We start from the raw sequence: 21,428 nt of genomic DNA, 5'->3' as shown, positions 1-21,428 counted from the left end.
TTCATGTTGGTGGAGAAGTCCAGGACTGGGATATAGGGAAACCCTGGATGAGTTCAGGCATGGAGCTTAACATCATAAAATGTAAGAGGTTCTGCTTCATCCTGTTGCTACTGCTCTGCTGGCAGTTTGGGTGAAAAAAGGAGATGGGAGTGTTCATCTTAGGATATTCTTGTACATGCACCTGGGGTAGCAATGGAAGGATGCCATGGTAAGAGCTGAGCTCCATGGAGCAAACCAGCCCCTTCCCACCGCCTTCCCCTTCCTGGGCTGGCAATCCTGTGCTTCCTCCTCTGCTGCCGCAGCAGCCAGAGAGGTGGGTTTTTAGTTTGGACCATTTGGAATCACTGATTTTGATGGTTTGGATTTAATTTCACTTGTTTTTACAGCAAGAGGTGAAGTCTCACTTAGGTGTGGATATGTCATTTAAAAGGTCTCTCGACTTAAGCTGCTTTTGATAACCACGTGTATCAGCTGTATGTATGCGAAACCAATTGCACAGTTGAATATGCATCTAATGCTGGTCTTAATGTTAAATGTGACTGTGTTGAAAATGATAAATGACTTCTTATTTGCGAGGGGATTTACTTTTTTCCCTATGATTTCTACCAAGATGAAGCTGAAAGAAAAATGAAGTTCAATTATACATCACATTTTATTTCCGGGGTGGAAAACTAGCCCTTCAGAAGGCTTTGTTATAACTTGAATACATTGAGCGTGTTGGGTATTAGGAAAATTACCTAAACACGTTGTGCACTTCAGTCAGTGAGTTATTCACTACAGAAGGTATGCCCCTGAAAAGCTTTAGGTGGTTTTTGGTAGGCCTGTAAGCACAGAGAAACCTGAATTAGCTTCATCTGGAACCAGCTGAGCTTTAGGAGCAGATACTCCCCCTCTTCCCTGGGCTTATCGCTGCTATGCTAGTAACTATTGGGCATCGCTGTGTAAACATGGAGATGCTGCCCTCAGGTCTTGGGGTACCTGGGTGTCCCCCAACAGTCAGTGGATGCAATGAGCTCTGTCCTTCAGGAGCTCGGATGCTGAGTCCCACGTTTTGCCTTCTCATTGGAATGGAAAAGGGAAACGAGAAGACCTGGGTTTAAAAGTGTGGCTCTTTTAACTTCCAAGGGTATGTTGGTACCTAAATAAACAGAATAAACTGTACTTCGATTTCAGCTTAAAACCTGTGTGCGTACAGAAGGACCTCCTGTGTTCAGAACCTGGTTTAGTTACTTCCCATGGTTGTGTGTGCGGGTGCTGTCTGGTCGCTTGCTTCAGTTCTGTGGTTCTGCTTTCTTAAAACAAGCCTTTCGGATTTGAAGTATTCCAACTGATTAGTGCTATAAGGCACCATGTTTTTCATGTATTCTAAATGCTTTTTAAACAAACCCATTTCAATTTAATGCTCTTTGAATTCATCCTTATTCTACACCTGCTTTAGCCCTGCTCCCATTTACTGTGTATTCTTACCCTGGGAGCTGTTGGTGAGGGTTGAAAGCAGAAATCACCTCCTATTGCCCCCGTGCCCATAGCTCAGTCAGTGCTGGTGTCTTCCTGACCTGTGCTGCCTTATTATAGTGTGCTGCCTCCTGCTCATACCCCAAAACTGAGCAGTTCCAATGCAGCTTTGTGTAACTCTGGCTTTGATGTCCCACCTCCATCGTGTTCCTACCAGGAGCTTCATGTTTTCTTTTGTGCTGTTGAATATTGTGATTGGCCCCAAATCAGAAGAGAAAGTTCATTTTGTCCTTAACCTACCCGATAGTCTCCTTGTGGCCTGCTGGTGTTGGATCTGTGCTGAGTTTAAGCACGGTGATGTCTACAGCAGGAAAAGGATAAAGAGCTGTTTATCAGTAGCACCCTGTGGGAGCATCTTATGTTGGGCTTTCTTGTCACCATTCCAAATGATTGTGAAAAACAGGTTTAATTACTTGAGTTTTCCACAAGAGAAATGTGCACCTCTTTTTCTGCTTACATTGCATAGTATAGGTTGCTTTCATATTCTTTTTGTGAAGGAACTTTGAAGCTCTCCCTAAGCTTGCATGTTGTTTAGCCATAGGCTGGCGGAGAGAACCCCTCAAAGAATTCTGAGTTACTGTGGGTTTCACAAGGAATGCAGTTCACATTTCATAATGTTATGGGGAGGAATTGTGTCATTCTTGGAGATGCAACTCACACATGATTGTTGTCAGGTTCTGCAGGGGGTTCCTTCCCTGTTTCCTTTAATTAAATGCAAAGTACTAAGTAGGTCTGTGTTCCTTGATAGTGTGTCCTTATGAAATATAGATGTGGCTGCTTCTCAAAATATCCATAGAGCACCTCCCACACTGCCTTTTGGAAAATACTTAAATCTGAACTTCATAGAATCACAGCATCCCAGCCTGCTTTGGGTTGAAGAGACCTTAAAGCTCATCCAGTTCCAACCCCTGCCACAGGCAGGGACCCCTTCCACTAGAGCAGCTTGCTCCAAGCCCCTGTGTCCAGCCTGGCCTTGAGCACTGTCAGGGATGGGGCAGCCACAGCTTCTTGTTTTTTTGTTGCCTTAAGGAAACGTTGCTGAGTTTTTCCCCTGCTCCTGACAAACTTTGTACACATTTTACCTAAATACAGAAAAGGCCTGCAAGAAACCTGGAGAGGGGCTTTGGACAAAGACAAGGCAAGGGGAATGGCTTTAACCTGCCCGAGGGGAGACTGAGATGAGCTCTTAGGCAGAAGCTCTTCCCTGTGAGGGTGCTGAGGCGCTGGCACAGAGAAGCTGTGTAACTTATGATGTAACCTACCTGCTAATTCTCTTATTTCCCATGGATATGTCTAAATACGATTAATTTTGCTACTATACTATGAAATATAACAGAAAATTGATCTTAAGTTACAAATGTCTTATTAAAGGGCGGGCCTGTTGTCAGCAGAGCTATCTTCAATCAGTTTGCCTCCTCTTTGGAGAGGAGAGAAGCAGAACATTGCCTACAATGGCATTTTCATTTTGATAACATGCAAATGCGAAAAGAGCTTTGTCTTTATTTTTAACACTGATGAGAGCCTGGCAGTAATTCTGTCTGCAAGGACTAAGTAACCTTCTACAGCACTGAACGCTGAGCAGCACAGAACATCATAGACTCGTAGAATAGTTAGAGTTGGAAAGGACCTTAAGATCATCCAGTTCCAACCCCCCTGCCATGGGCAGGGACACCTCACACTAAACCATGGCAACCAAGGCCTCATCCAACCTGGCCTTGAACACCACCAGGGATGGAGCATTCACAACCTCCCTGGGCAACCCATTCCAGTGCCTCACCACCCTCACAGGAAAGAATTTCCTCCTTAGATCCAATCTAAACTTCCCCTGTTTCAGTTTTAACCCATTACCCCTTGTCCTGTCACTACAGTCCCTAATGAAGAGTCCCTCTCCAGCATCCCTATAGGCCCCCTTCAGATACTGGAAGGCTGCTCTGAGGTCTCCACTCAGCCTTCTCTTCTCCAGGCTGAACAGCCCCAACTTCCTCAGCCTGTCTTCATACAGGAGGTGCTCCAGTCCCTGAGCATCCTCGTGGCCTCCTCTGGACTTGTTCCAACAGTTCCATGTCCTTTTTATGTTGAGGACACCAGAACTGCACACAATGCTCCAGGTGAGGTCTCACGAGAGCAGAGTAGAGGGGCAGGATCACCTCCTTCGACCTGCTGGTCACGCTCCTTTTGATGCAGCCCAGGATACGGTTGCTTTCTGGGCTGCGAGCGCACACTGAAGCCGGCTCATGTTCAGTTTCTCATTGACCATGTTCATTTTCTTCTCAACATCATAGACTGCATTCCCCATACCCAGCATCTCTTCTGTCCTGAAACCTTGGTATGAGAACAGCCCCATTGGTAGGGTGTGATGGTTTATGTGCTGAAGAACCAAAGGGAGATATCAGTTAAAAATGCAAAAGCTTCCCTAAAGAGACTTCTTCTTGCATGTTGCTTTTGAATCCAAGCATATCTAAACTGCGTCTGTCAATTCTATTTGATGTCACAACAGTCAAATGAGAAGCGCCAAAAGTAGAGGAATTTGTCTTTAAAATGGCTGTTGCTTTTATCCATGTGTTCAGCTGGCAGGGCCACCTATCTTGTATGAAGAGGAGGTTCATTTAAAAGATAATGTATCATCTTCCCTTAGTATTCCCATGATTTGTCATGGTGACATCTTACTGCGGTGTGATTTACCTGCTGCAGAGACAATATCCATAATCCGTGTAGGCTGTCACAATTACAGAAATGACTCCAGCACAGTCATTCGTAACGTGGGGTGCCACTTGTCTTAAATTAGCTTTTCCTTGTGTTTGCAAATCTTCAATTGAACACCCCATCCCTCGTGCCCATCGCAGGGGGTTGGAACTGGATGGGATTCAGGGTCCCTTCCAGCACAAACCAGTCTCTGAACTTCTGCCTAAGAGCTCATCTCAGTCTCCCCTCGGGCAGGTTAAAGCCATTCCCCTTGGCCTGTCCCTACAGACCCTTGTCCAAAGCCCCTCTCCAGCTTTCCTGCAGCCCCTTCAGGCACTGGAGCTGCTCTCAGGTCTCCCCTTCAGGAGCCTTCTCTTCTCCAGGCTGCCCCAGCCCAGCTCTCTCAGCCTGGCTCCAGAGCAGAGCTGCTCCAGCCCTCGCAGCATCTCCATGGCCTCCTCTGGCCTCGCTCCAACAGCTCCATGTCCCTCTTGTGCTGCTGCCCCAGAGCTGGATCAGGACTGCAGGGGGGTCTCCCCAGGGCACAGCAGAGGGGCAGGATCCCCTCCCTGAGCTGCTGCTCACACTCTGGGGGTGCAGCCCAGCACACAGGGGTGTTCTGGGCTCAAGTCCAGCCTAAGGCTGGGTCATGGGGAGCTTCTCTTCAGCCAACATCCCCAGATTCTCTCCTTATTTACAGTATCCTATTATTGCCCTCTAGCTTTGTTTTTATTTTAGCTCTTTGGTGACTTCTCTTTGCTCTAGAGAAAGTTCAGCTTTTTTCCCTTGTCATTTATCTAACACTCGGTGCTGGAACAGATGCGTCCTTCATTTTGAGAGTGCTTCAGCAGATGATAATAATAATTATAGTTAAATGAGCTTCCTAACTGCATTGTGAAGGAAGCAAGACATTATTTTGTATTAGGAAATCTAAAACAAGAAGAAAGCCTTTCTCTGGGTCGAGGAAGGCAGTGGTTCATATTAGCATCAAGAAATACATTATTCCCATGTTAAGCCTGGACCAAGCTGATTTTGCTCTCTGTTTTACATGTGCGTGTGCACCCGTTCCTGTGGGCTGCTGATTTGTATCTGTCGCTCTTTGATGCTTGGGGCAGAGGATGTGCAGGCCATAGTGAAGTGCTTTTGTGTCAGTAATTCCCCAAACGCTGAAGGAGTTGCTGGGAGTTTTGAAGACCAAATGAATGTGTGTGTATGAATACATCTATTCACTTAGTTTGACTCCAAGCACTAACTTAGTACCAGATAATAGCAGTGGCGCTTAAATTGGGCAGCTGAGGTTTCCAGGATGCGGGTGTACCTTGGAGATAGGCTGTCTCCAGTCAGCTTTCAGTATAGGGAAGGCACATTCTGGCTTACAGGAGAGTTTGACAGGGGCGAACAAGATGTTTCCGCACAGAGATGTCTTTAAGTGACAGCTTTAACCTGCCAGAAGGGAGACTGAGATGAGCTCTTAGGCAGAAGCTCTTCCCTGTGAGGGTGCTGAGGCGCTGGCACAGGGTGCCCAGAGAAGCTGTGGCTGCCCCATCCCTGGCAGTGTTCAAGGCCAGGTTGGACACAGGGGCTTGGAGCAAGCTGCTCTAGTGGAAGGGGTCCCTGCCCGTGGCAGGGGTTGGAGCTGGGTGAGCTTTAAGCTCCCTCCCAACCCAGACCATTCCGTGATTTTATGTCGGGGTGTGTTGACTTGTCCAGGAGGAGGATCAGAGCAGTGGGTTTTTTTTAACCAGAAGAGTGGAGGTTGAAGCTAAGAGAAACGTATGGGAAGGAGAATGCTCCAATGGTCCTATGGGAAGGGATGCCTTGAGGTGCTCACCACCTCTTTTTGCAGCCCCCCAAAAGTGCCTGTGCATGGGTAAGGAGGTAGTGTGTGCTGTTGTAGGGGTTAAAAACTCTGGCCGTGCAGCAGGGAAGTGGCTGCTGTTGATGGGAGCATCAGGTGCATTACCACATAAATTACTCTGGGGAGTAGCAGCAAAGCTGACAAAACACCATTAAATATGTTTGGGGACAGCATTTAAACCTTAAACCAGCCAATACCGCTCCATAGCCCTGTGTCTTCACAGATGGTGTGAAAATGTCAATGCACATCCCTCCACTTTGCTGTGGATTCGCATCTCTGAAGCCTTACTCAAAGGTTGCTCCTCTGTGTGGGGCTCTGCAGAAACCGTTCCTCAAAAAGGGACTGATGTAGGGACAGAGCGGCTCTTGTTTGTTCTGCCTCTCCTTCCTTGTCCTTCCCAACGTGTCCTGGTATCACACGAATGGGAGGAAAGGCTTTGAGTCCCAACCAGTGATAACTACAATAAAAGTAAGTGATTCTAATACCAGAATGGTTCCGGTCCCATATTCACTGCTCTGTGTGTGCAGAATTCCTTAAACCCCTATTTTGCACAGCTTTTCCTTATGTATTTTACTGTGTAAGTACTTCATGTATCCTTAAATACCGTTGTTTTCAGGGTTTTATTACTCATATTTATCATTTTATTGTTAGCATTTATGGAAGAGTCAACCAACTTCACTGAAAGAGATTTATTGAGGGCAGTTCTCTAGATTTTCAGTGAAATAAGGTGGGGAAAGGCAATTGCATTTAGGAAACCAAAAGGAAATGGACTGACCTTCGAAAATCTCAAGCACAGAGACTTCAATTGGAGGGCATACTGTTTAATACCGAGATGGTAGAGAGCTTTGTAGAGCGAAGCAGTTTTGGTTGAAATGGGCTCCTTTGAAAAAGAGCCTTAGAAAAATGATAAATGGTGGTGTTAAAATGTCACATTAATTTTTTGCTTGCTTTCTATGAAAGCTAATACAAAGCAGTTTCAAACTAGGAACACTCTGTATCTCCTCATTGTGCAAAGCATCAGGTTCTTACTTAATAAGCCTTTTGCAGAATGGATTTCAGTGGAGCTATCGTGATCTTGGGTCCTGGTTTTGATCTCTGTGAAGATCCTTTTGGCTTTTCTTGCCAGAGAGGTTTCCCTCGATTCAGAGCTATGGGGCTGTTTTATTACTCTTTGCAGGTCGAAGGAGGTGATCCTGCCCCTCTGCTCTGCTCTTGTGAGACCTCACCTGGAGCATTGTGTGCAGTTCTGGTGTCCTCAACATAAAAAGGACATGGAACTGTTGGAACAAGTCCAGAGGAGGCCACGAGGATGATCAGGGACTGGAGCACCTCCTGTATGGAGACAGGCTGAGGAAGTTGGGGCTGTTCAGCCTGGAGAAGAGAAGGGTGCATGGAGACCTCAGAGCAGCTTCCAGTATTTGAAGGGGGCCTATAGGGATGCTGGGGAGGGACTCTTCATTAGGGACTGTAGTGACAGGACAAGGGGTAATGGGTTCAAACTGAAACAGGGGAAGTTTAGATTGGATCTAAGGGGGAAATTCTTTCCTGTGAGGGTGGTGAGGCATTGGAATGGGTTGCCCAGGGAGGTTGTGAATGCTCCATCCCTGGTGGTGTTCAAGGACAGGTTGGACAGAGCCTTGGTTGCCATGGTTTAGTGTGAGGTGTCCCTGCCCATGGCAGGGGGGTTGGACCTGGATGATCTTAAGGTCCTTTCCAACCCTAACTATTCTATGATTCTATGATTATAGGATTTGCATATGATCCCAGCCTGATTTGTGTTGGAAGGGATCTTAAGGCTCCTCCAGCTCCAACCCCTGCCACGGGCAGGGACCCCTTCCACTAGAGCAGCTTGCTCCAAGCCCCTGTGTCCAACCTGGCCTTGAGCACTGCCAGGGATGGGGCAGCCACAGCTTCTCTGGGCACCCTGTGCCAGCGCCTCAGCACCCTCACAGGGAAGAGCTTCTGCCTAAGAGCTCATCTCAGTCTCCCCTCGGGCAGGTTAAAGCCATTCCCCTTGGCCTGTCCCTACATCCCTTGTCCCAAGCCCCTCTCCAGGTTTCCTGCAGCCCCTTCAGGCACTGGAGCTGCTCTCAGGTCTCCCCTTCAGGAGCCTTCTCTTCTCCAGGCTGCCCCAGCCCAGCTCTCTCAGCCTGGCTCCAGAGCAGAGCTGCTCCAAGCCCTGTGATTGTAAAGCCCTGAGCAGCCTGGTCCAACCTGGAGCAGTTCTGCTTTCAGCTGGCTGGAGGAGAAGCCTCCTGATGTTCCTTGTGTAGCCATAACCATTATCCCAGTGCTAAATGCTCTTTTTCCATGGCCCACCTATGAAAATGGCAAATTTCCTTACACTTTGTGCTCTTTTCATGAAAATAAGCTCTTTTTCCATTTCCGTCTGGTTTTGGAAGCAGTGTGGCTCAGCTGGTCAGGGTGTAGCAATCAGCATTGATGTCCTCTTAAGGATTTCCTTTTAAAACAAGTTTTCTATTGATTGATAGAGATTGAGCTGTCAGGGATCAAATCTCTATGTGGACAATAAGGTTTGAGGTAAAACAAGCCCTGCAAGCCTAAGGAGGCTAATTTTCACCTATACCCTTCTGTGTTCTGAATGGGCCCACACTGAATTCGCTCAACCTAAATGAATGCTGAGCTGCTTAAATCAGGCGGGGTAAAGGATATCGCACATCTTATCCAGGAGTATTGAGAGCAGAGTTTGTGAGCTGAAAAACCCCTTAGTGATCTTGATTTGCAGAAAGCACAATGCGAATGTTTGTGGCAACGGGGTAAATACCCCAAAGGTTCATCGCTTATGTTATTGCACATGCTGACTTCTGGTTCTCAGAGGAATAAGACTCATGTTTTATTCCCTCCATTTGCTTGGAGAAAGGCAAGATTTGGCCTAAAGAAGTTTGAAGTTGCATGTTTTCACTAAGGAAAGAAGTGATAAATGTCAACACTTTGCACTTGTTTATATTCTGCTGCTGTACCCATGGAAGAAGTTTCTCTCTATATATATCTTTAGGGCTGTTTTGCTCGGGTTGGTTTGTTCTTCCTGCCCTTACTCATATGACAGCACAGGTAGATGCTGCTGGGAGAAGCTTAGAGAATCTCTGTGTCATTCCCTTTAAGTGCTCTATGAACTGTTAGGAGGCAGTGACTGACTCCCATCCTCCGTGCACTGGCCAGAGGATGCTGCTTGGGCAAGGTGCTTTCTCCAGCACCCAGAAAAGCCCCATTTTCAGCAGAAATCGGGCAGTATGCTCCTGGGGAGCTGTATTGCCTTCATATAGAGTGATCCCCATTCCTGGTTTGGGCATATTCAGGGTTGGGTCTTAACATTCATATACTTTGACCAACGCACGCAGTGATGTGACCAGGAGCCTATGTTGATGCGTTTCCACCAGCTAGTCATAGAACTGTTGAGGCTGGAAGGGGCCAGTGGAGCTCATCTAGTCCAACCTCCCTGCTCAAGCAAGGTTACCTCAGGGTTGTGTTCAGATGGCTCTTGAGTATCTCCAGGAAGGGACACTCTGCAGCCTCTTTGGGCAACCTATTCCAATGCTCAGTCACCCTCCCAGCGAAGAAGTTCTTCCTCATGTTCAGGTGGAACTTCCTGAGGCTGAGTTTATGCCCATTGCCTCTTGTCCCATCAGCTGGCATCACCGAGAAGGGTCTGGCCCCATCCTCTTGACAGCCTCTCTTCAGACACATATATGCATTGGTCAGATCCCCTGGAGCCTTCTCTTCTCCAGGATGACCAGGCTCAGCTCCCTCAGCCTTTCCTCACAGGAGATGCTCCAGCCCCTTCAGCATTCTCATAGCCCTTTTCTGCCCTTGCTCCAGCAGCCCCATGTCTCTCTTGTACAGGGGAGCCCATACCTGGACCCAGTACTCCAGGTGAGGCCTGTGTGGGAGCATTATATATTATATAACATAAAGTGTTCTCCAGACCAGGAAATGCTTGGCCATCCTCTGCCTTATCCATGTTGCAATGTCACGATATCTTCCATTTTTTGCTTAAGTGAGCAAAGGTTGCAGACACGTTGGATTTCACCCATAGCAGGGAGGTCGCTCATACTGCAGTGCAAGCTTATGTGGCAGCCAGTGCTCTTAACTGCAGTTAACAAAGAGTCGAGATTTGGGGCATTTTAAAGTTGGGATTTTTATCTTGAGAGTGGTGACGGTTTCATGTGTGGCTTCAAGAAATGATACCAACTGCTTTTTATTCCTTTAGTTGTTGCCGATATATGTAGACTACGTGCTGCAAACAACGAGAAAACTTCATTTTTCTGTCCTTCCTGACTGTAATTGTGAGGGATTTAAGCCATTTTCAACAAATAAATTGTATGAAAACCCCCTAAAAGTCGAAGCATATTGAGAAGTTCATTCTATATGTTTATCAGGGTTTGGCTTTGTGTTTTTTTTCCATTATTTATTTATCAATCCATCAAATTTTTATATATATATATAAAAATATGTGTATACATATAAACATTATATTAGAAATAGAATTTCTCATTTATTTACTTACCCCTGTAGCCTTTTACGGCCATGAAAAGAATTTTTTATTGGGAAATAAATGTAACTCAGGCTTCTTCCATCTCTTCCTGATCATGGTAATAGAGGCATTAGGATAAAACATCTCTTAACTTAGTGGAGTGCTGGTTTCCCTTCAGTTTTCTCACTCTACATAAAGAGCTTAATATCTCCAACTTAGAGATTCCCTTGGAAGAAGAAGGACAAGACTGGTTCGAATAGGATGTTTTACCCCTCAGGGAGAAAAGCATTGGCATGTGGTGTCTCTCCTGCAGGGAATTCTCCTCTCATTGTGAAGTATTTCAGTGTTAGTATTACTTGTGGGGATGAGTTGATATTAAAATTTCCCTGCCCGTACTTTTTAAAGAGCCAGTTGAACATTTATTATCTTACTGTAAGGATGATTTAAGGAAATAGGCACTTTCTCAGCATTCATGGGCTTCTTCAGCTTTGCCTTCAGGACTGTATTTTATAGGAATCCTAGAATCCCAGCCTGGTTTGTGTTGGAAGGGACCTCAAAGCTCAGCCAGTTCCAACCCCCTGCAATGGGGACACCTTCCAATGGAGCAGGCTTCCCTTCCGACAGACTTTCACGTGTCTTGGATCCTACACTTTTGCTTTGGGAATACTGAATTCCCCCTTGCCTCAGTGTACCTGGTTTGCAAAGAAATAACGAATCCGGCGCCTCTGCTTTTGGGCAGGAGAGAAATTAATTGCATTAAGCTGCATCCAGAGTGCATTAAATGCTCTTCTCTCGCATGATGTGTAGTAATTATCTTCTTCACTGTGTGACTACTTCATTTCTGAGCTTCGCAAGTAAGGAGGGACGTGAAGGGTTTTCACTCTAAACCTTGGCACCGTTTCAGTGAATTAATAGCTAATAATTGCCCAGGGCAATGGCAGGACCTCAGTGTTGCCCTTGCAGTACTTGCTGTATGCACAATGGCTTGCAATTACTCCTGCAATTACAGTTGGAATTGATTTCTTTGAGGGAATGAGGTACCTTTTTCCCTGTATTGCTTGCAGTGGTACCCTGCAGCAGGTGACAGTTACCTCCAAAGCCAGCTCAAGATTCAAAATCAACTTAAGATTAAAATGCAGTGCTGTTGGTAGCTATCGCTAAATTGCTAATAGAGTGTATTAAAACCACCTACAGTACAAATATTGCCTATAAAGAGTTGCATGGTTTTATTAGCATTGGAATTAACAGCATGCTGGCTGCAAATGATAGCTCACTAAGTGCAAAGAATCATAGAATCATCGAATACTTAAAATGATGGAAAGTAAGCAGAGGACTGATAGGGGACTTTTCCCTAATATTAAACAGGTTTTTCTAAGCATCAGGAGCTTGAAGAGTCTTTGTCAGGTGGGAAACTGAAGATAAATGTTGTAGCAGGGATGTCTGTGTGTGTAACACGGTGATGGCTTGAAGGAACAATATTGCATCAAAGAAAGAAAAGGGTTTTGTTATCAAGATAATACTAAGAGCATGAACTGGGGCCTACAAGGATGCTGGAGAAGGGCTCTTCATCAGGGGCTGTAGTGATAGGACAAGGGGTGATGGGTTCAAACTGAAACAGGGGAAGTTCAGGTTAGATATAAGGCAGAAGTTCTTTACTGTGAGGGTGCTGAGGAGCTGGCACAGGGTGCCCAGAGAAGTGGTGAATGCTCCATCCCTGGCAGTGTTCAAGGCCAGGCTGGACAGAGACTCGGTCTACATGGTCTAGTGTGAGGCATCCCTGCCAGTGGCAGGGGTTGAAACTTGATGATCTTAACCTTTCCAACCCAAACCATTCTGTGATTCTATGGATCATTGTTTTATGCAGGGACAGAGGGAAAAAGTGTTGATTAGCTGGTCGAGGACCCTGACCCATTCTGCTGAGCACCACTTCTAGGGCTTGGCAGAAGCTGACATGGCATTTAGCAAGTTTCTGTAATTTTCTTGAACTAAAACTTAAATTGTAGAATCCCAGCCTGGTTTGGGTTGGGAGGGACCTTAAAGCTCATCCAGCTCCAACCTCTGCCACGGGCAGGGACACCTTCCACTAGAGCAGCTTGCTCCAAGCCCCTGTGTCCAACCTGGCCTTGAACACTGCCAGGGATGGGGCAGCCACAGCTTCTCTGGGCACCCTGTGCCAGCCCCTCACCTAAATGCTACAGAATCCCCTCACGTTCTCGTTCCATTTCCATTTGCTAAGCTTGTTCATTTCCCTGTGTTTCTTTTTTTCTCTCCAAAAACCATTGCAGGTTTTTAAGAAGCTTTCATATTCTCATATTTTCCCTTTCACGCTCGCACGTGGCAGCGGTGTTGAGCCACCCCACATTAAACTTTCATGTTTCCCTCCTGATTCTCACCAAGCTAATTAAGAAGATACTCTTCTGTAATTATCTCTCTCTTCAGTGACTCATCTTCTTCCCAGGTTTATGGGGACAGTCATAGCAGCTCCCCCTTACAGTGCTATGTGCCTCCAAGGGGAGGGTTGTGTTGCCTTGGCAGGAGATGGGGATGCTGGAGCTGAAGCGAGCAGTGTATGAGCACACAGAGGAGGGGAGAAGGGTCACCATAGATGCAGGGAACATGGCAATCAAGTTCATCCATACCTCTAGCTGTTTCTATAACTAGAAATGAATATAAAACACATTTGAAAGTTTCGCAGTTGTTCCACATCCCTTTTTTTCTCATCCAAGGTTGCCATGATAATTTGCTCAGATATGAAATTCATCTTTTGACTGTTGCAGCTGTGTATATTAACTTAAATGACTCACCAAGTGGGTAGATAAACACCGAAATACGACCAAAGCTATTAACCACTTACAGAAACTACTTTGTCAGAGGAAGCAGAGGCTGTATGTTGACTGCTGGGCTGCTGGAGAGGGCTGGGTTTGCAAACGTGGGCTTGATGTGTTTATGTATTAGGTACAAGGGAGCAGCTCTTCCCTGTGAGGGTGCTGAGGCGCTGGCACAGGGTGCCCAGAGAAGCTGTGGCTGCCCCATCCCTGGCAGTGTTCAAGGGCAGGTTGGACACAGGGGCTTGGAGCAAGCTGCTCTAGTGGAAGGGGTCCCTGCCCGTGGCAGGGATTGGAGCTGGAGGAGCTTTAAGTTTCCTTCCAACCCGAACCAGGCTGGGATTCTGTGATATGTAAAGGCAGTTAAAGATATGTTTTTGTGTTTGCAAAGCAGCAGACTTTACAGATTATTTGAGTGAGCACCTGTAAAAAGGTACCACGAGCAAACAAAGTTCATCCTCAGCTCTCCTTAGCATTTATGAACCAGCTACAGAACCTTATGTGAAGTGATGGACTGAATGACATCCACAGCCTGGGCTTAAGCAGCCAATATGAAATATTTATAAGTCTGGCTATCAATGAAGCATCACTTTGATTGATGACATCATTAGGGGAAAGAGGACTGAATATGGGCTATGGAATATTTCCTTGCAGACATGGGACCTTTTACAGTGGCTGTTATGTAGAGTACTTATTATACAGTGCTTTGACAATTAACTTTCTGAGATGATCTCAACTTATTTACATTTCAGAGTGGTAAACATTATCTTTGTGCAGCCTCTTCTTGTCTTAGTCTGTTCTAAAGCTCTTTTGATGTCATGGAACAGGAGCTCGGGTGCCTTTCCCCTTTCATATTCATGCCACGTGCACGTGCTGAAGAGCTCTCTTCAGGTACTTTTGCATCGTGTAGAAAATACAACACTCTTGCATGGACAACATCAGTTCTGTAGGAGTTCAGCTCTAAACTCCATTACATTGGAGAAAAGCAAATTCAATGAATCCTTATCTAGTGGAGGTTTGGGGATTAGACTGTAAGTCAGAGGGCTCATAAGACATAAAGAGATAACCTTGTGTCACTTTATGTTTGATCACAATTACTTGGACTGATGTAGAAAGAAATGTTATGAATTGAAAGTAATGTAGATCTTATAAACGTAACGATAAAGGCTGTGGTTTGCTTGGAAAGAAAATTCCTGAGTGTTCTGCAAGGCTGGGCATGGCATAGAATAGCCATAAAGGTGGCACAGAAAGGGAAATGCACAACTTTGTCAAGCCATGCATAGAATCATTTCGTTTCTGAGGAGTTCTGCTGGGTTTTCCAACATTATCTTCTTCATTCAAGACCAGAAGAGGTGTGGGCACTATTACCATTCTATTACCGTATCAGTCAATAGGCATTTAGCAGATAGTAAGAAGAGCAGAAGTGATTTATGGGATTGGGATGTCTAGTAGTCCCAGAAGTGAGTTGGATTTGTTACTATGATACTTTCATGCAATCCGTCAGGAGCGATTAAACCTTTTGGGGGCACTTTTTACCTTTTCCATGGATTGGGGGATATGTTTGGTACTGCTGCTCTGGTCTTCCGGAGGTTATTTGGTTTGGGTTTGCTTTGTCAAGCATCAGAGTATCCGAAAATACCACTCCATGAGATCAAAACTTGGGGTTTCGCTGTGATGCTCAATACAATGCTGTTTAAGAGATTGCCTTCTTGAGCAGGGTATTGACTTCCCCAATGCAAATCCTGATATTGTGAGATACATGAGTTGTCTTTATCACCTTCCAAAGCCTTTAATTCCTGAGCAGCTTTTCTGTCAAGAATATGTTGCAAAATCTCCAGTGGAGATGGTGATAAACCCAGGAAATTGGAAATAGAAGCTTTTGAAGACCCTTTTTTGTTTTCTTGACAGAACTGTGCATATCCATTAATGAATTTAAATGCTAGGATTACATCCACTGTATTACCTGGCGCTCTCCAGCGATGTTCTGCTTTGATAACAAGTATTACGTTGCTCTATCTGAAAGAATTGATTTCTTTGTCCTTTTCCGTTTGACAGGGGAGCTTTGTTGCTTGCATGACTGCCATTTTAAGGCAAATGGAGGACTATCACTATGCTCATTTAATCAAGACTTTTGGGAAGATGAGGTCAGATGTTGTGGTAAGTTGAATGTGGTTTATGTGTTCAGAAGCTTGTGTTTGTGCTTTTTTTGCTGTTCCTGTTCGTTAAGTCCACTTGTGAAACGCAAAGAGAATGGTCAAGGTCACAGATTTGATATAAAACAGTAAAGCACTGTGATTTATGCACTATCTGCATTGGCAAAGGACAAAATTAACCTTCACGCCGTGCTGGAGCTGTTCACTGTTTTAACAAGCAAGCACTGAAACAGTGGATTTAAAGCAATTAGAAGAATGCATTAGGAAATAATGTTGAGCCATTACTAAAAATCTGTTTGGTTTAAGGAAAGAAGGCAAAAACCACAAAAAGCTTTCTTGAGAAAAGGAACTTTCAGTGTTAAATCTTCCAGCTGTCCCCATTTCATTTGTTTCAATTGCTTTTACTTACCGATCCGCTCACTTTAAATTTCATACAAAACATTTTAACCTTAAGGATGCCCTTAGTTGTTAAACAAGCAATAATCATCGAAATTCGTCGTCCCAGAGTCGTTTGGTAGCCTAACTAAGCCAACAGCACAACTTCATTAGAGCATAATAGAAGAGAGTTTATAGCTAAGAAGATAACTCTGTAATGACCTGAAGCTCTCATTGCCATATGGCAAGTGCAGGATGAGATGTAGCAACCATACTTGTTGGCCAAGATCCATCAATTAGTGGGTGACCTGAAGCCTGAGCAGCTGTATATTGTGTTACCCACCCTGGTGCTGGGGATTCTGAGGTGCCTTAGGCAGCTTTCACCTGTATTTTAGTCTAAAGGGTGGCCTTTGCTTAGGTTCCCTTCTTCCTTCCAAACCCAGTGGAATAAAACCCAGGGTCTTCCTTGGTGTAATTTACGTTTGGACTTCCTGGTTTGGTTTTATATGTTTAATTCTCGCTCTTCTGCTTATCTTGTGCAAGATTTGAGCTCTTTGCCGCGTGCCAGGTTGATGCTAGAGCCTCTGGTGCTCGGTCTGTTTCATAGCATCATAGAATCACAGACTGCTTTGGACTGGAAGGGACATTGAATCTCATCCAGCTCCATCCGCCTGTCACAGTCAGGGACACCTTCCACTAGAGCAGGTTGCTTCAAGCCCTGTCCAACGTGGCCTGATTTTGGTACTGATATTTGTACCTGATCTGGCATTACGAAGTAGAAAGCTGATGATTTAAGGGAGTGAAGACAAAGTCCCACTAAGGACTGCAGATGGGCATCACTGCATTGAAAGGATCACTTCCCAGTGATCTGCTTTGGGATCTCAGAGTACTTAACATGGATGGACACCTGGTTTTCAACTGATAATAAAACATTCCCAAGCTAAATGCAACTAGCAGGGTGTAAATAATGGCTTAGCACACAGAAAAGGCATTAGTATTAAGGTTACTCAAGCCAAATATTTCTGTACTTTTAAAGTACTTCAAACTATTTGGCCCTAGAAAATGCCGATTGGGTGCAGATCTTTACATGGCAAAAAGCAACCCCAGTTTGCTCTTAAACTTGTGTCATGGTTTAACCCCAGCCAGCAAACAAGTACCATGCAACACACTTCCTACTGGGATGGGGAGGAGAACTGGGAAAAGGTAAAACCCTTGTGTTGAGATGAGAGCAGTTTAATAATAGAAATAAAGTAAAATAATAATATATACATCAAATATATATAGTGTACATTGTAATAATATAATAATAAAATTATAATAACAGGAGATAACAAGAAAAGAGAAGAATAAAACCCAAGAATCACAAGTGATGCACAATGCAGTTGCTCAGCACCCACTGACTGATGCCCAGCCCATCCCCAAGCAGTGATCGGTGGCTTCCAGCCATCTCCCCCCTCGTTTCTATACTGAGCATGATGTGCTGTGGGATGGAATAGCCCTTTGGCTTGTTTGGGTCAGGTGTCCTCTCTCTGCTTACCCCTGTCTTGTGCTCCTCCTCTCTTGGCAGAGTGTGAGAGATTCAAAAGCCCTTGATTGGGGTAAGCACTGTTGAGCAACAGCTAAAACACCAGTGTGTTGTGAGCATTGTTCTCAGACTAAAGCCAAAAGACAGCACTGCAGCAGCTACTGGGAAGAAAACCAACTGTCCCAGCTGAAACGCAGACAACGTGCAGGGCACTGGGACAGGCTGCCCAGGGCAGTTGGAGGAATCACCATCCCTGGTAGTGTTCACACCCCGTGTAGAATCATAGAATCGTTAGAGTTGGAAAGGACCTTAAGATCATCCAGTTCCAACCCCCTGCCATGGCCAGGGACTCCTCACACTAAACCATGGCACCCAAGGCTCTGTCCAAGCTGGCCTTGAACATCACCAGGGATGGAGCATTCACAACCCCCCTGGGCAACCCATTCCAGTGCCTCACCACCCTCACAGGAAAGAATTTCCTCCTTAGATCCAATCTAAACCTCCCCTGTTTAAGTTTGAACCCATTACCCCTTGTCCTGTCACTACAGTCCCTAATGAAGAGTCCCTCCCCAGCATCCCTATAGGCCCCTTTCAGACACTGGAAGCTGCTCTGAGGTCTCCACGCAGCCTTCTCTTCTCCAGGCTGAACAGCCCCAACTTCCTCAGCCTGTCTTCATACAGGAGGTGCTCCAGTCCCTGAGCATCCTCGTGGCGAGGATGTAGATGTGTAGACAAGACCCTCAGTGCCATGGGTTAGTGGTGGCTTTGGCAATGCTGGAGAACAGTTGGACTGGAGGAGCTTAAAGGCCTCTTCCAACCTGGCCAATTCTGTGATTCTGTGAAAAACTGCAGAGAGCAAACTGCTGCTCAGGCAATGTGTGATGGTTACAAATGGCAATGTAAATGCTTGCTTGAAAGTCTTGGTTTTTTGGTCTAAAGTAGCTGAAAGTTGCTTCTGTAGGTCAGATCTTTCTCGGGGAAAACAAGGGGGTAATTATGGAGTTGAAATTTGGCAAGTGGCCTGTTTATAATAGCTGGGTTTTAAGTTTGATTTATGTGCATGCTGTGCACCGGGACACATGAAGAACCACTTCTTCCTTTTGTCTTGGCTCTCTGTATATTGCTCCCTTTCTGCCTGTTCTTGGGTTGTGTTGCTGGAATTGCTCTGGTCTGTTAAAATCGTATTTTCCATCAGCGCGTGTACAGGATGACCGCTTGATGGTTGTTGGTATTAGCAGATGTGCTAATGCAGACTTGGTCAGCTGCTGGAATACTTCGTATATCCTTAATGGAAATGTACCTTTAAAATGTTTTAATATTGTTGATTAAATGATAACATGTTAATGGAAGCTGAAGTACACAGTGAGCTGGTAGAATATTAAATGGGTTTTATGTTAATGGTAGAAAATGCTACCTTAAGCTACGTTAGGTGAATGAAGGTGTGGAGGGCAAGGGCAGAATATTATTAAACCTGTGATAAAAGGAAAATAGAGTGAGTAAATGAAATTTCCTGGTTTTAAACACAAATAAAACTGAGTCATCATTTAGGAAAAAAGGATGAAGACACCACCCAGTTTACATAACCTTTACAGTGAGAATCAGAGGAAGCAGTTGCTGTTTTCACAAGTGTTTCTTCACAGATAAGATTTCACTCTTGAAGTCCACATCTTGTTCACTGTTTTATGTTTCACCATGGGAACGGATGCCCCATGAAGCTCTCCCAGGGGCATTGCCCCCTTCACCTTTATCAGTGCTATGGTTTGAATCTGCTCATAGAATCAGACAGGTTGGAAAAGACCCTTAAGATCATCAAGTCCAGTCATTCCTCAGCACTGCCAAGACCACCTCCTGTTCCTCTCTTAGAGCTTTTGTTTTCTGCAGTCTTCAGTGGTAGGATAAGCTGCGCTGTAGTGTATAATCCTTGGTACAGTATGGCTGGGCTGGACAAGAACCTTGCTCTACTTCTTCATTTAACTTTTCATGCTTTTTCCATTTCCTCTTAGTCCAATAACTTTTAATCCAGTGCTGCTTGACTCAACCATTAGAGCTTAGCTCCAGTTAAGTGTTTTCATTTCAACCCAATTTCCCTATACATGGAGGTGACAGCTGCATCTCCAATTACAGGGTTTTGAGTTGAATTGCAAAGGCATAAAGATGCAGTGATTTAGGACTGAAACTAGATTAATGCAAAGAATAATTAATAGATTTTTAGTAAACCAAGTAATAAGAAAAAGGGAGAAGTTAAGTGAAGCTGTGCTTGCTGTTTCACCATTGGAGACCCTTAAATCTATCTTCTGCATGTGCTCTTGCTCAACCAGAAGTTATAAGCTCTGTGTTGGAGCTGCTAGGGGAAACTTTATGGCCTGTTTTATGTAGATGTCAGGTTTAGAGTATCATAATAGTCTTATTTGGCCTCACAAATCTTAGAAAAGCTGAGATGGAATGCAATAAAACCAGTCCTGTATCTCTGTAGAATACATTGTTTAGGTTCATTAAGGTATTTCTGCTCAAAGAGGAATTTCTTACTGTCAAGTCTACTGTCATCCTGAGATAAAACATCATCTGAGATCAGTGAGGTTATTTCTGGGCCTAACTGATCTCTCTCCCCTTTTTACTCAGTGAAACTTATATTCAGTTGAGACATGCGTGGTATTGGTTGACAGAAATATATACGTTGATGTTCTGCCATGGGGAGCATCTCAGAAGCATTCCTCCCTGAAGGCATTCAAGATCCTGGAGTCAGCGAAGTAGGGAGGAAGGAAAGACTCCATGGTTTAGATCACCATTTCTGCACCTCTGTTTTCTCCCCCCCTTCAATATTTTGCAGCCCCAGACTCTGGTTTTTCATGTGAGCATTGTACATCCTTTCATGACAAGCTTTGATTCACTGCTGTTGTGAGCGGGCGATTGCATGGCTTAAACAGCCTCTTCTTTGGGGGATGTGATGTTGAGAGTCATGGGGAATAATACCCCATGGTGTGAGACCCCACAGAGGAGCCCACCCAGAGCCATTCACAATGGTGTGACCTCAGCAGAGGTTAAGCTCTGGTCCTGAAGAGCTGTAACCGAGGGTATTTGACTTCTGATTGCTGTTCCTCAGGACTCAGCAAAGCTGAAATTCAGCAACTTGGCCTAAAGCTTTTTCATATCATGTTCCTGCATGTTTTCAGCTAATTATTTTTATTAGACTTGAAAACATATTGAGGAACCTCTTTGAAGTCCAAGTTGTGAGAAACATAAACAGTGATACAGGTGTATGAGGGAGTGATGCTCAGCAGGCAGGGGCAGATGGAATTGTCTAAACCTTCTCAGTCACCACCTACCCAGTTACAAGGCTGAGCTCACTCTGATTTCTTTCCATAATTGGATGGGAGTTGTGAAGATGTCCTATCCTGTGTGCAGTTCTGGTGTCCTCAACATAAAAAGGACATGGAACTGTTGGAACAAGTCCAGAGGAGGCCACGAGGATGCTCAGGGAATGGAGCACCTCCTGTATGGAGACAGGCTGAGGAAGTTGGGGCTGTTCAGCCTGGAGAAGAGAAGGCTGCATGGAGACCTCATAGCAGCCTTCCAGTATCTGAAGGGGGCCTATAGGGATGCTGGGGAGGGACTCTTCATTAGGGACTGTAGTGACAGGACAAGGGGTAACGGGTTCAAACTTAAACAGGGAAAGTTTAGGTTGGATCTAAGGAGGAAATTCTTTCCTGTGAGGGTGGTGAGGCACTGGAATGGGTTGCCCAGGGAGGTTGTGAATGCTCCATCCCTGGCAGTGTTCAAGGCCAGGTTGGACGAGGCCTTGGGTGATATGGTTTAGTGTGAGGTGTCTGCCCATAGTAGGGGGGCTGGAACTGGATGATCTTAAGGTCCTTTCCAACCCTAACTATTCTATGATTCTATGATTCTATCTATTGTGAATTTTGCTGCCCTGGGATATTAAATAGCATTTGTGTTTGTAGTTACAAGGAAATGAGGAGTTGCAGCCCTTGCCCCTTTAGTACAATTC

General features: G+C 45.1%; 1 protein-coding gene and 1 long non-coding RNA gene across 3 annotated transcripts in view; one reads left to right on the top strand and one right to left on the bottom strand.

Annotated features, from left to right (window-relative positions):
• Positions 1-3,662, bottom strand: part of LOC134172252 (uncharacterized) — a 60,312-nt gene extending 56,650 nt beyond the window's left edge. The window contains exon 1 of the long non-coding RNA XR_009967884.1: positions 3,106-3,662. This is a non-coding gene — a long non-coding RNA (uncharacterized LOC134172252). The remainder of the gene's footprint in view (positions 1-3,105) is intronic.
• Positions 1-21,428, top strand: part of DOCK1 (dedicator of cytokinesis 1) — a 315,311-nt gene that overhangs the window by 155,865 nt on the left and 138,018 nt on the right. For both annotated transcript variants that reach the window (XM_062635214.1, XM_062635213.1), the window contains exon 28: positions 15,428-15,529. In XM_062635214.1, coding sequence (XP_062491198.1) covers positions 15,428-15,529 — 102 coding nt within the window. The remainder of the gene's footprint in view (positions 1-15,427; positions 15,530-21,428) is intronic.

Source organism: Pezoporus occidentalis, unplaced genomic scaffold (genome assembly GCF_034315485.1).
Source record: "Pezoporus occidentalis ecotype Australia unplaced genomic scaffold, CSIRO_AGI_Poc_V1 ctg45, whole genome shotgun sequence".
Taxonomy (NCBI): domain Eukaryota; kingdom Metazoa; phylum Chordata; class Aves; order Psittaciformes; family Psittacidae; genus Pezoporus; species Pezoporus occidentalis.
Note: the sequence above shows the minus strand (reverse complement) of the source record. Positions and strands in the feature narration are given on the sequence as shown.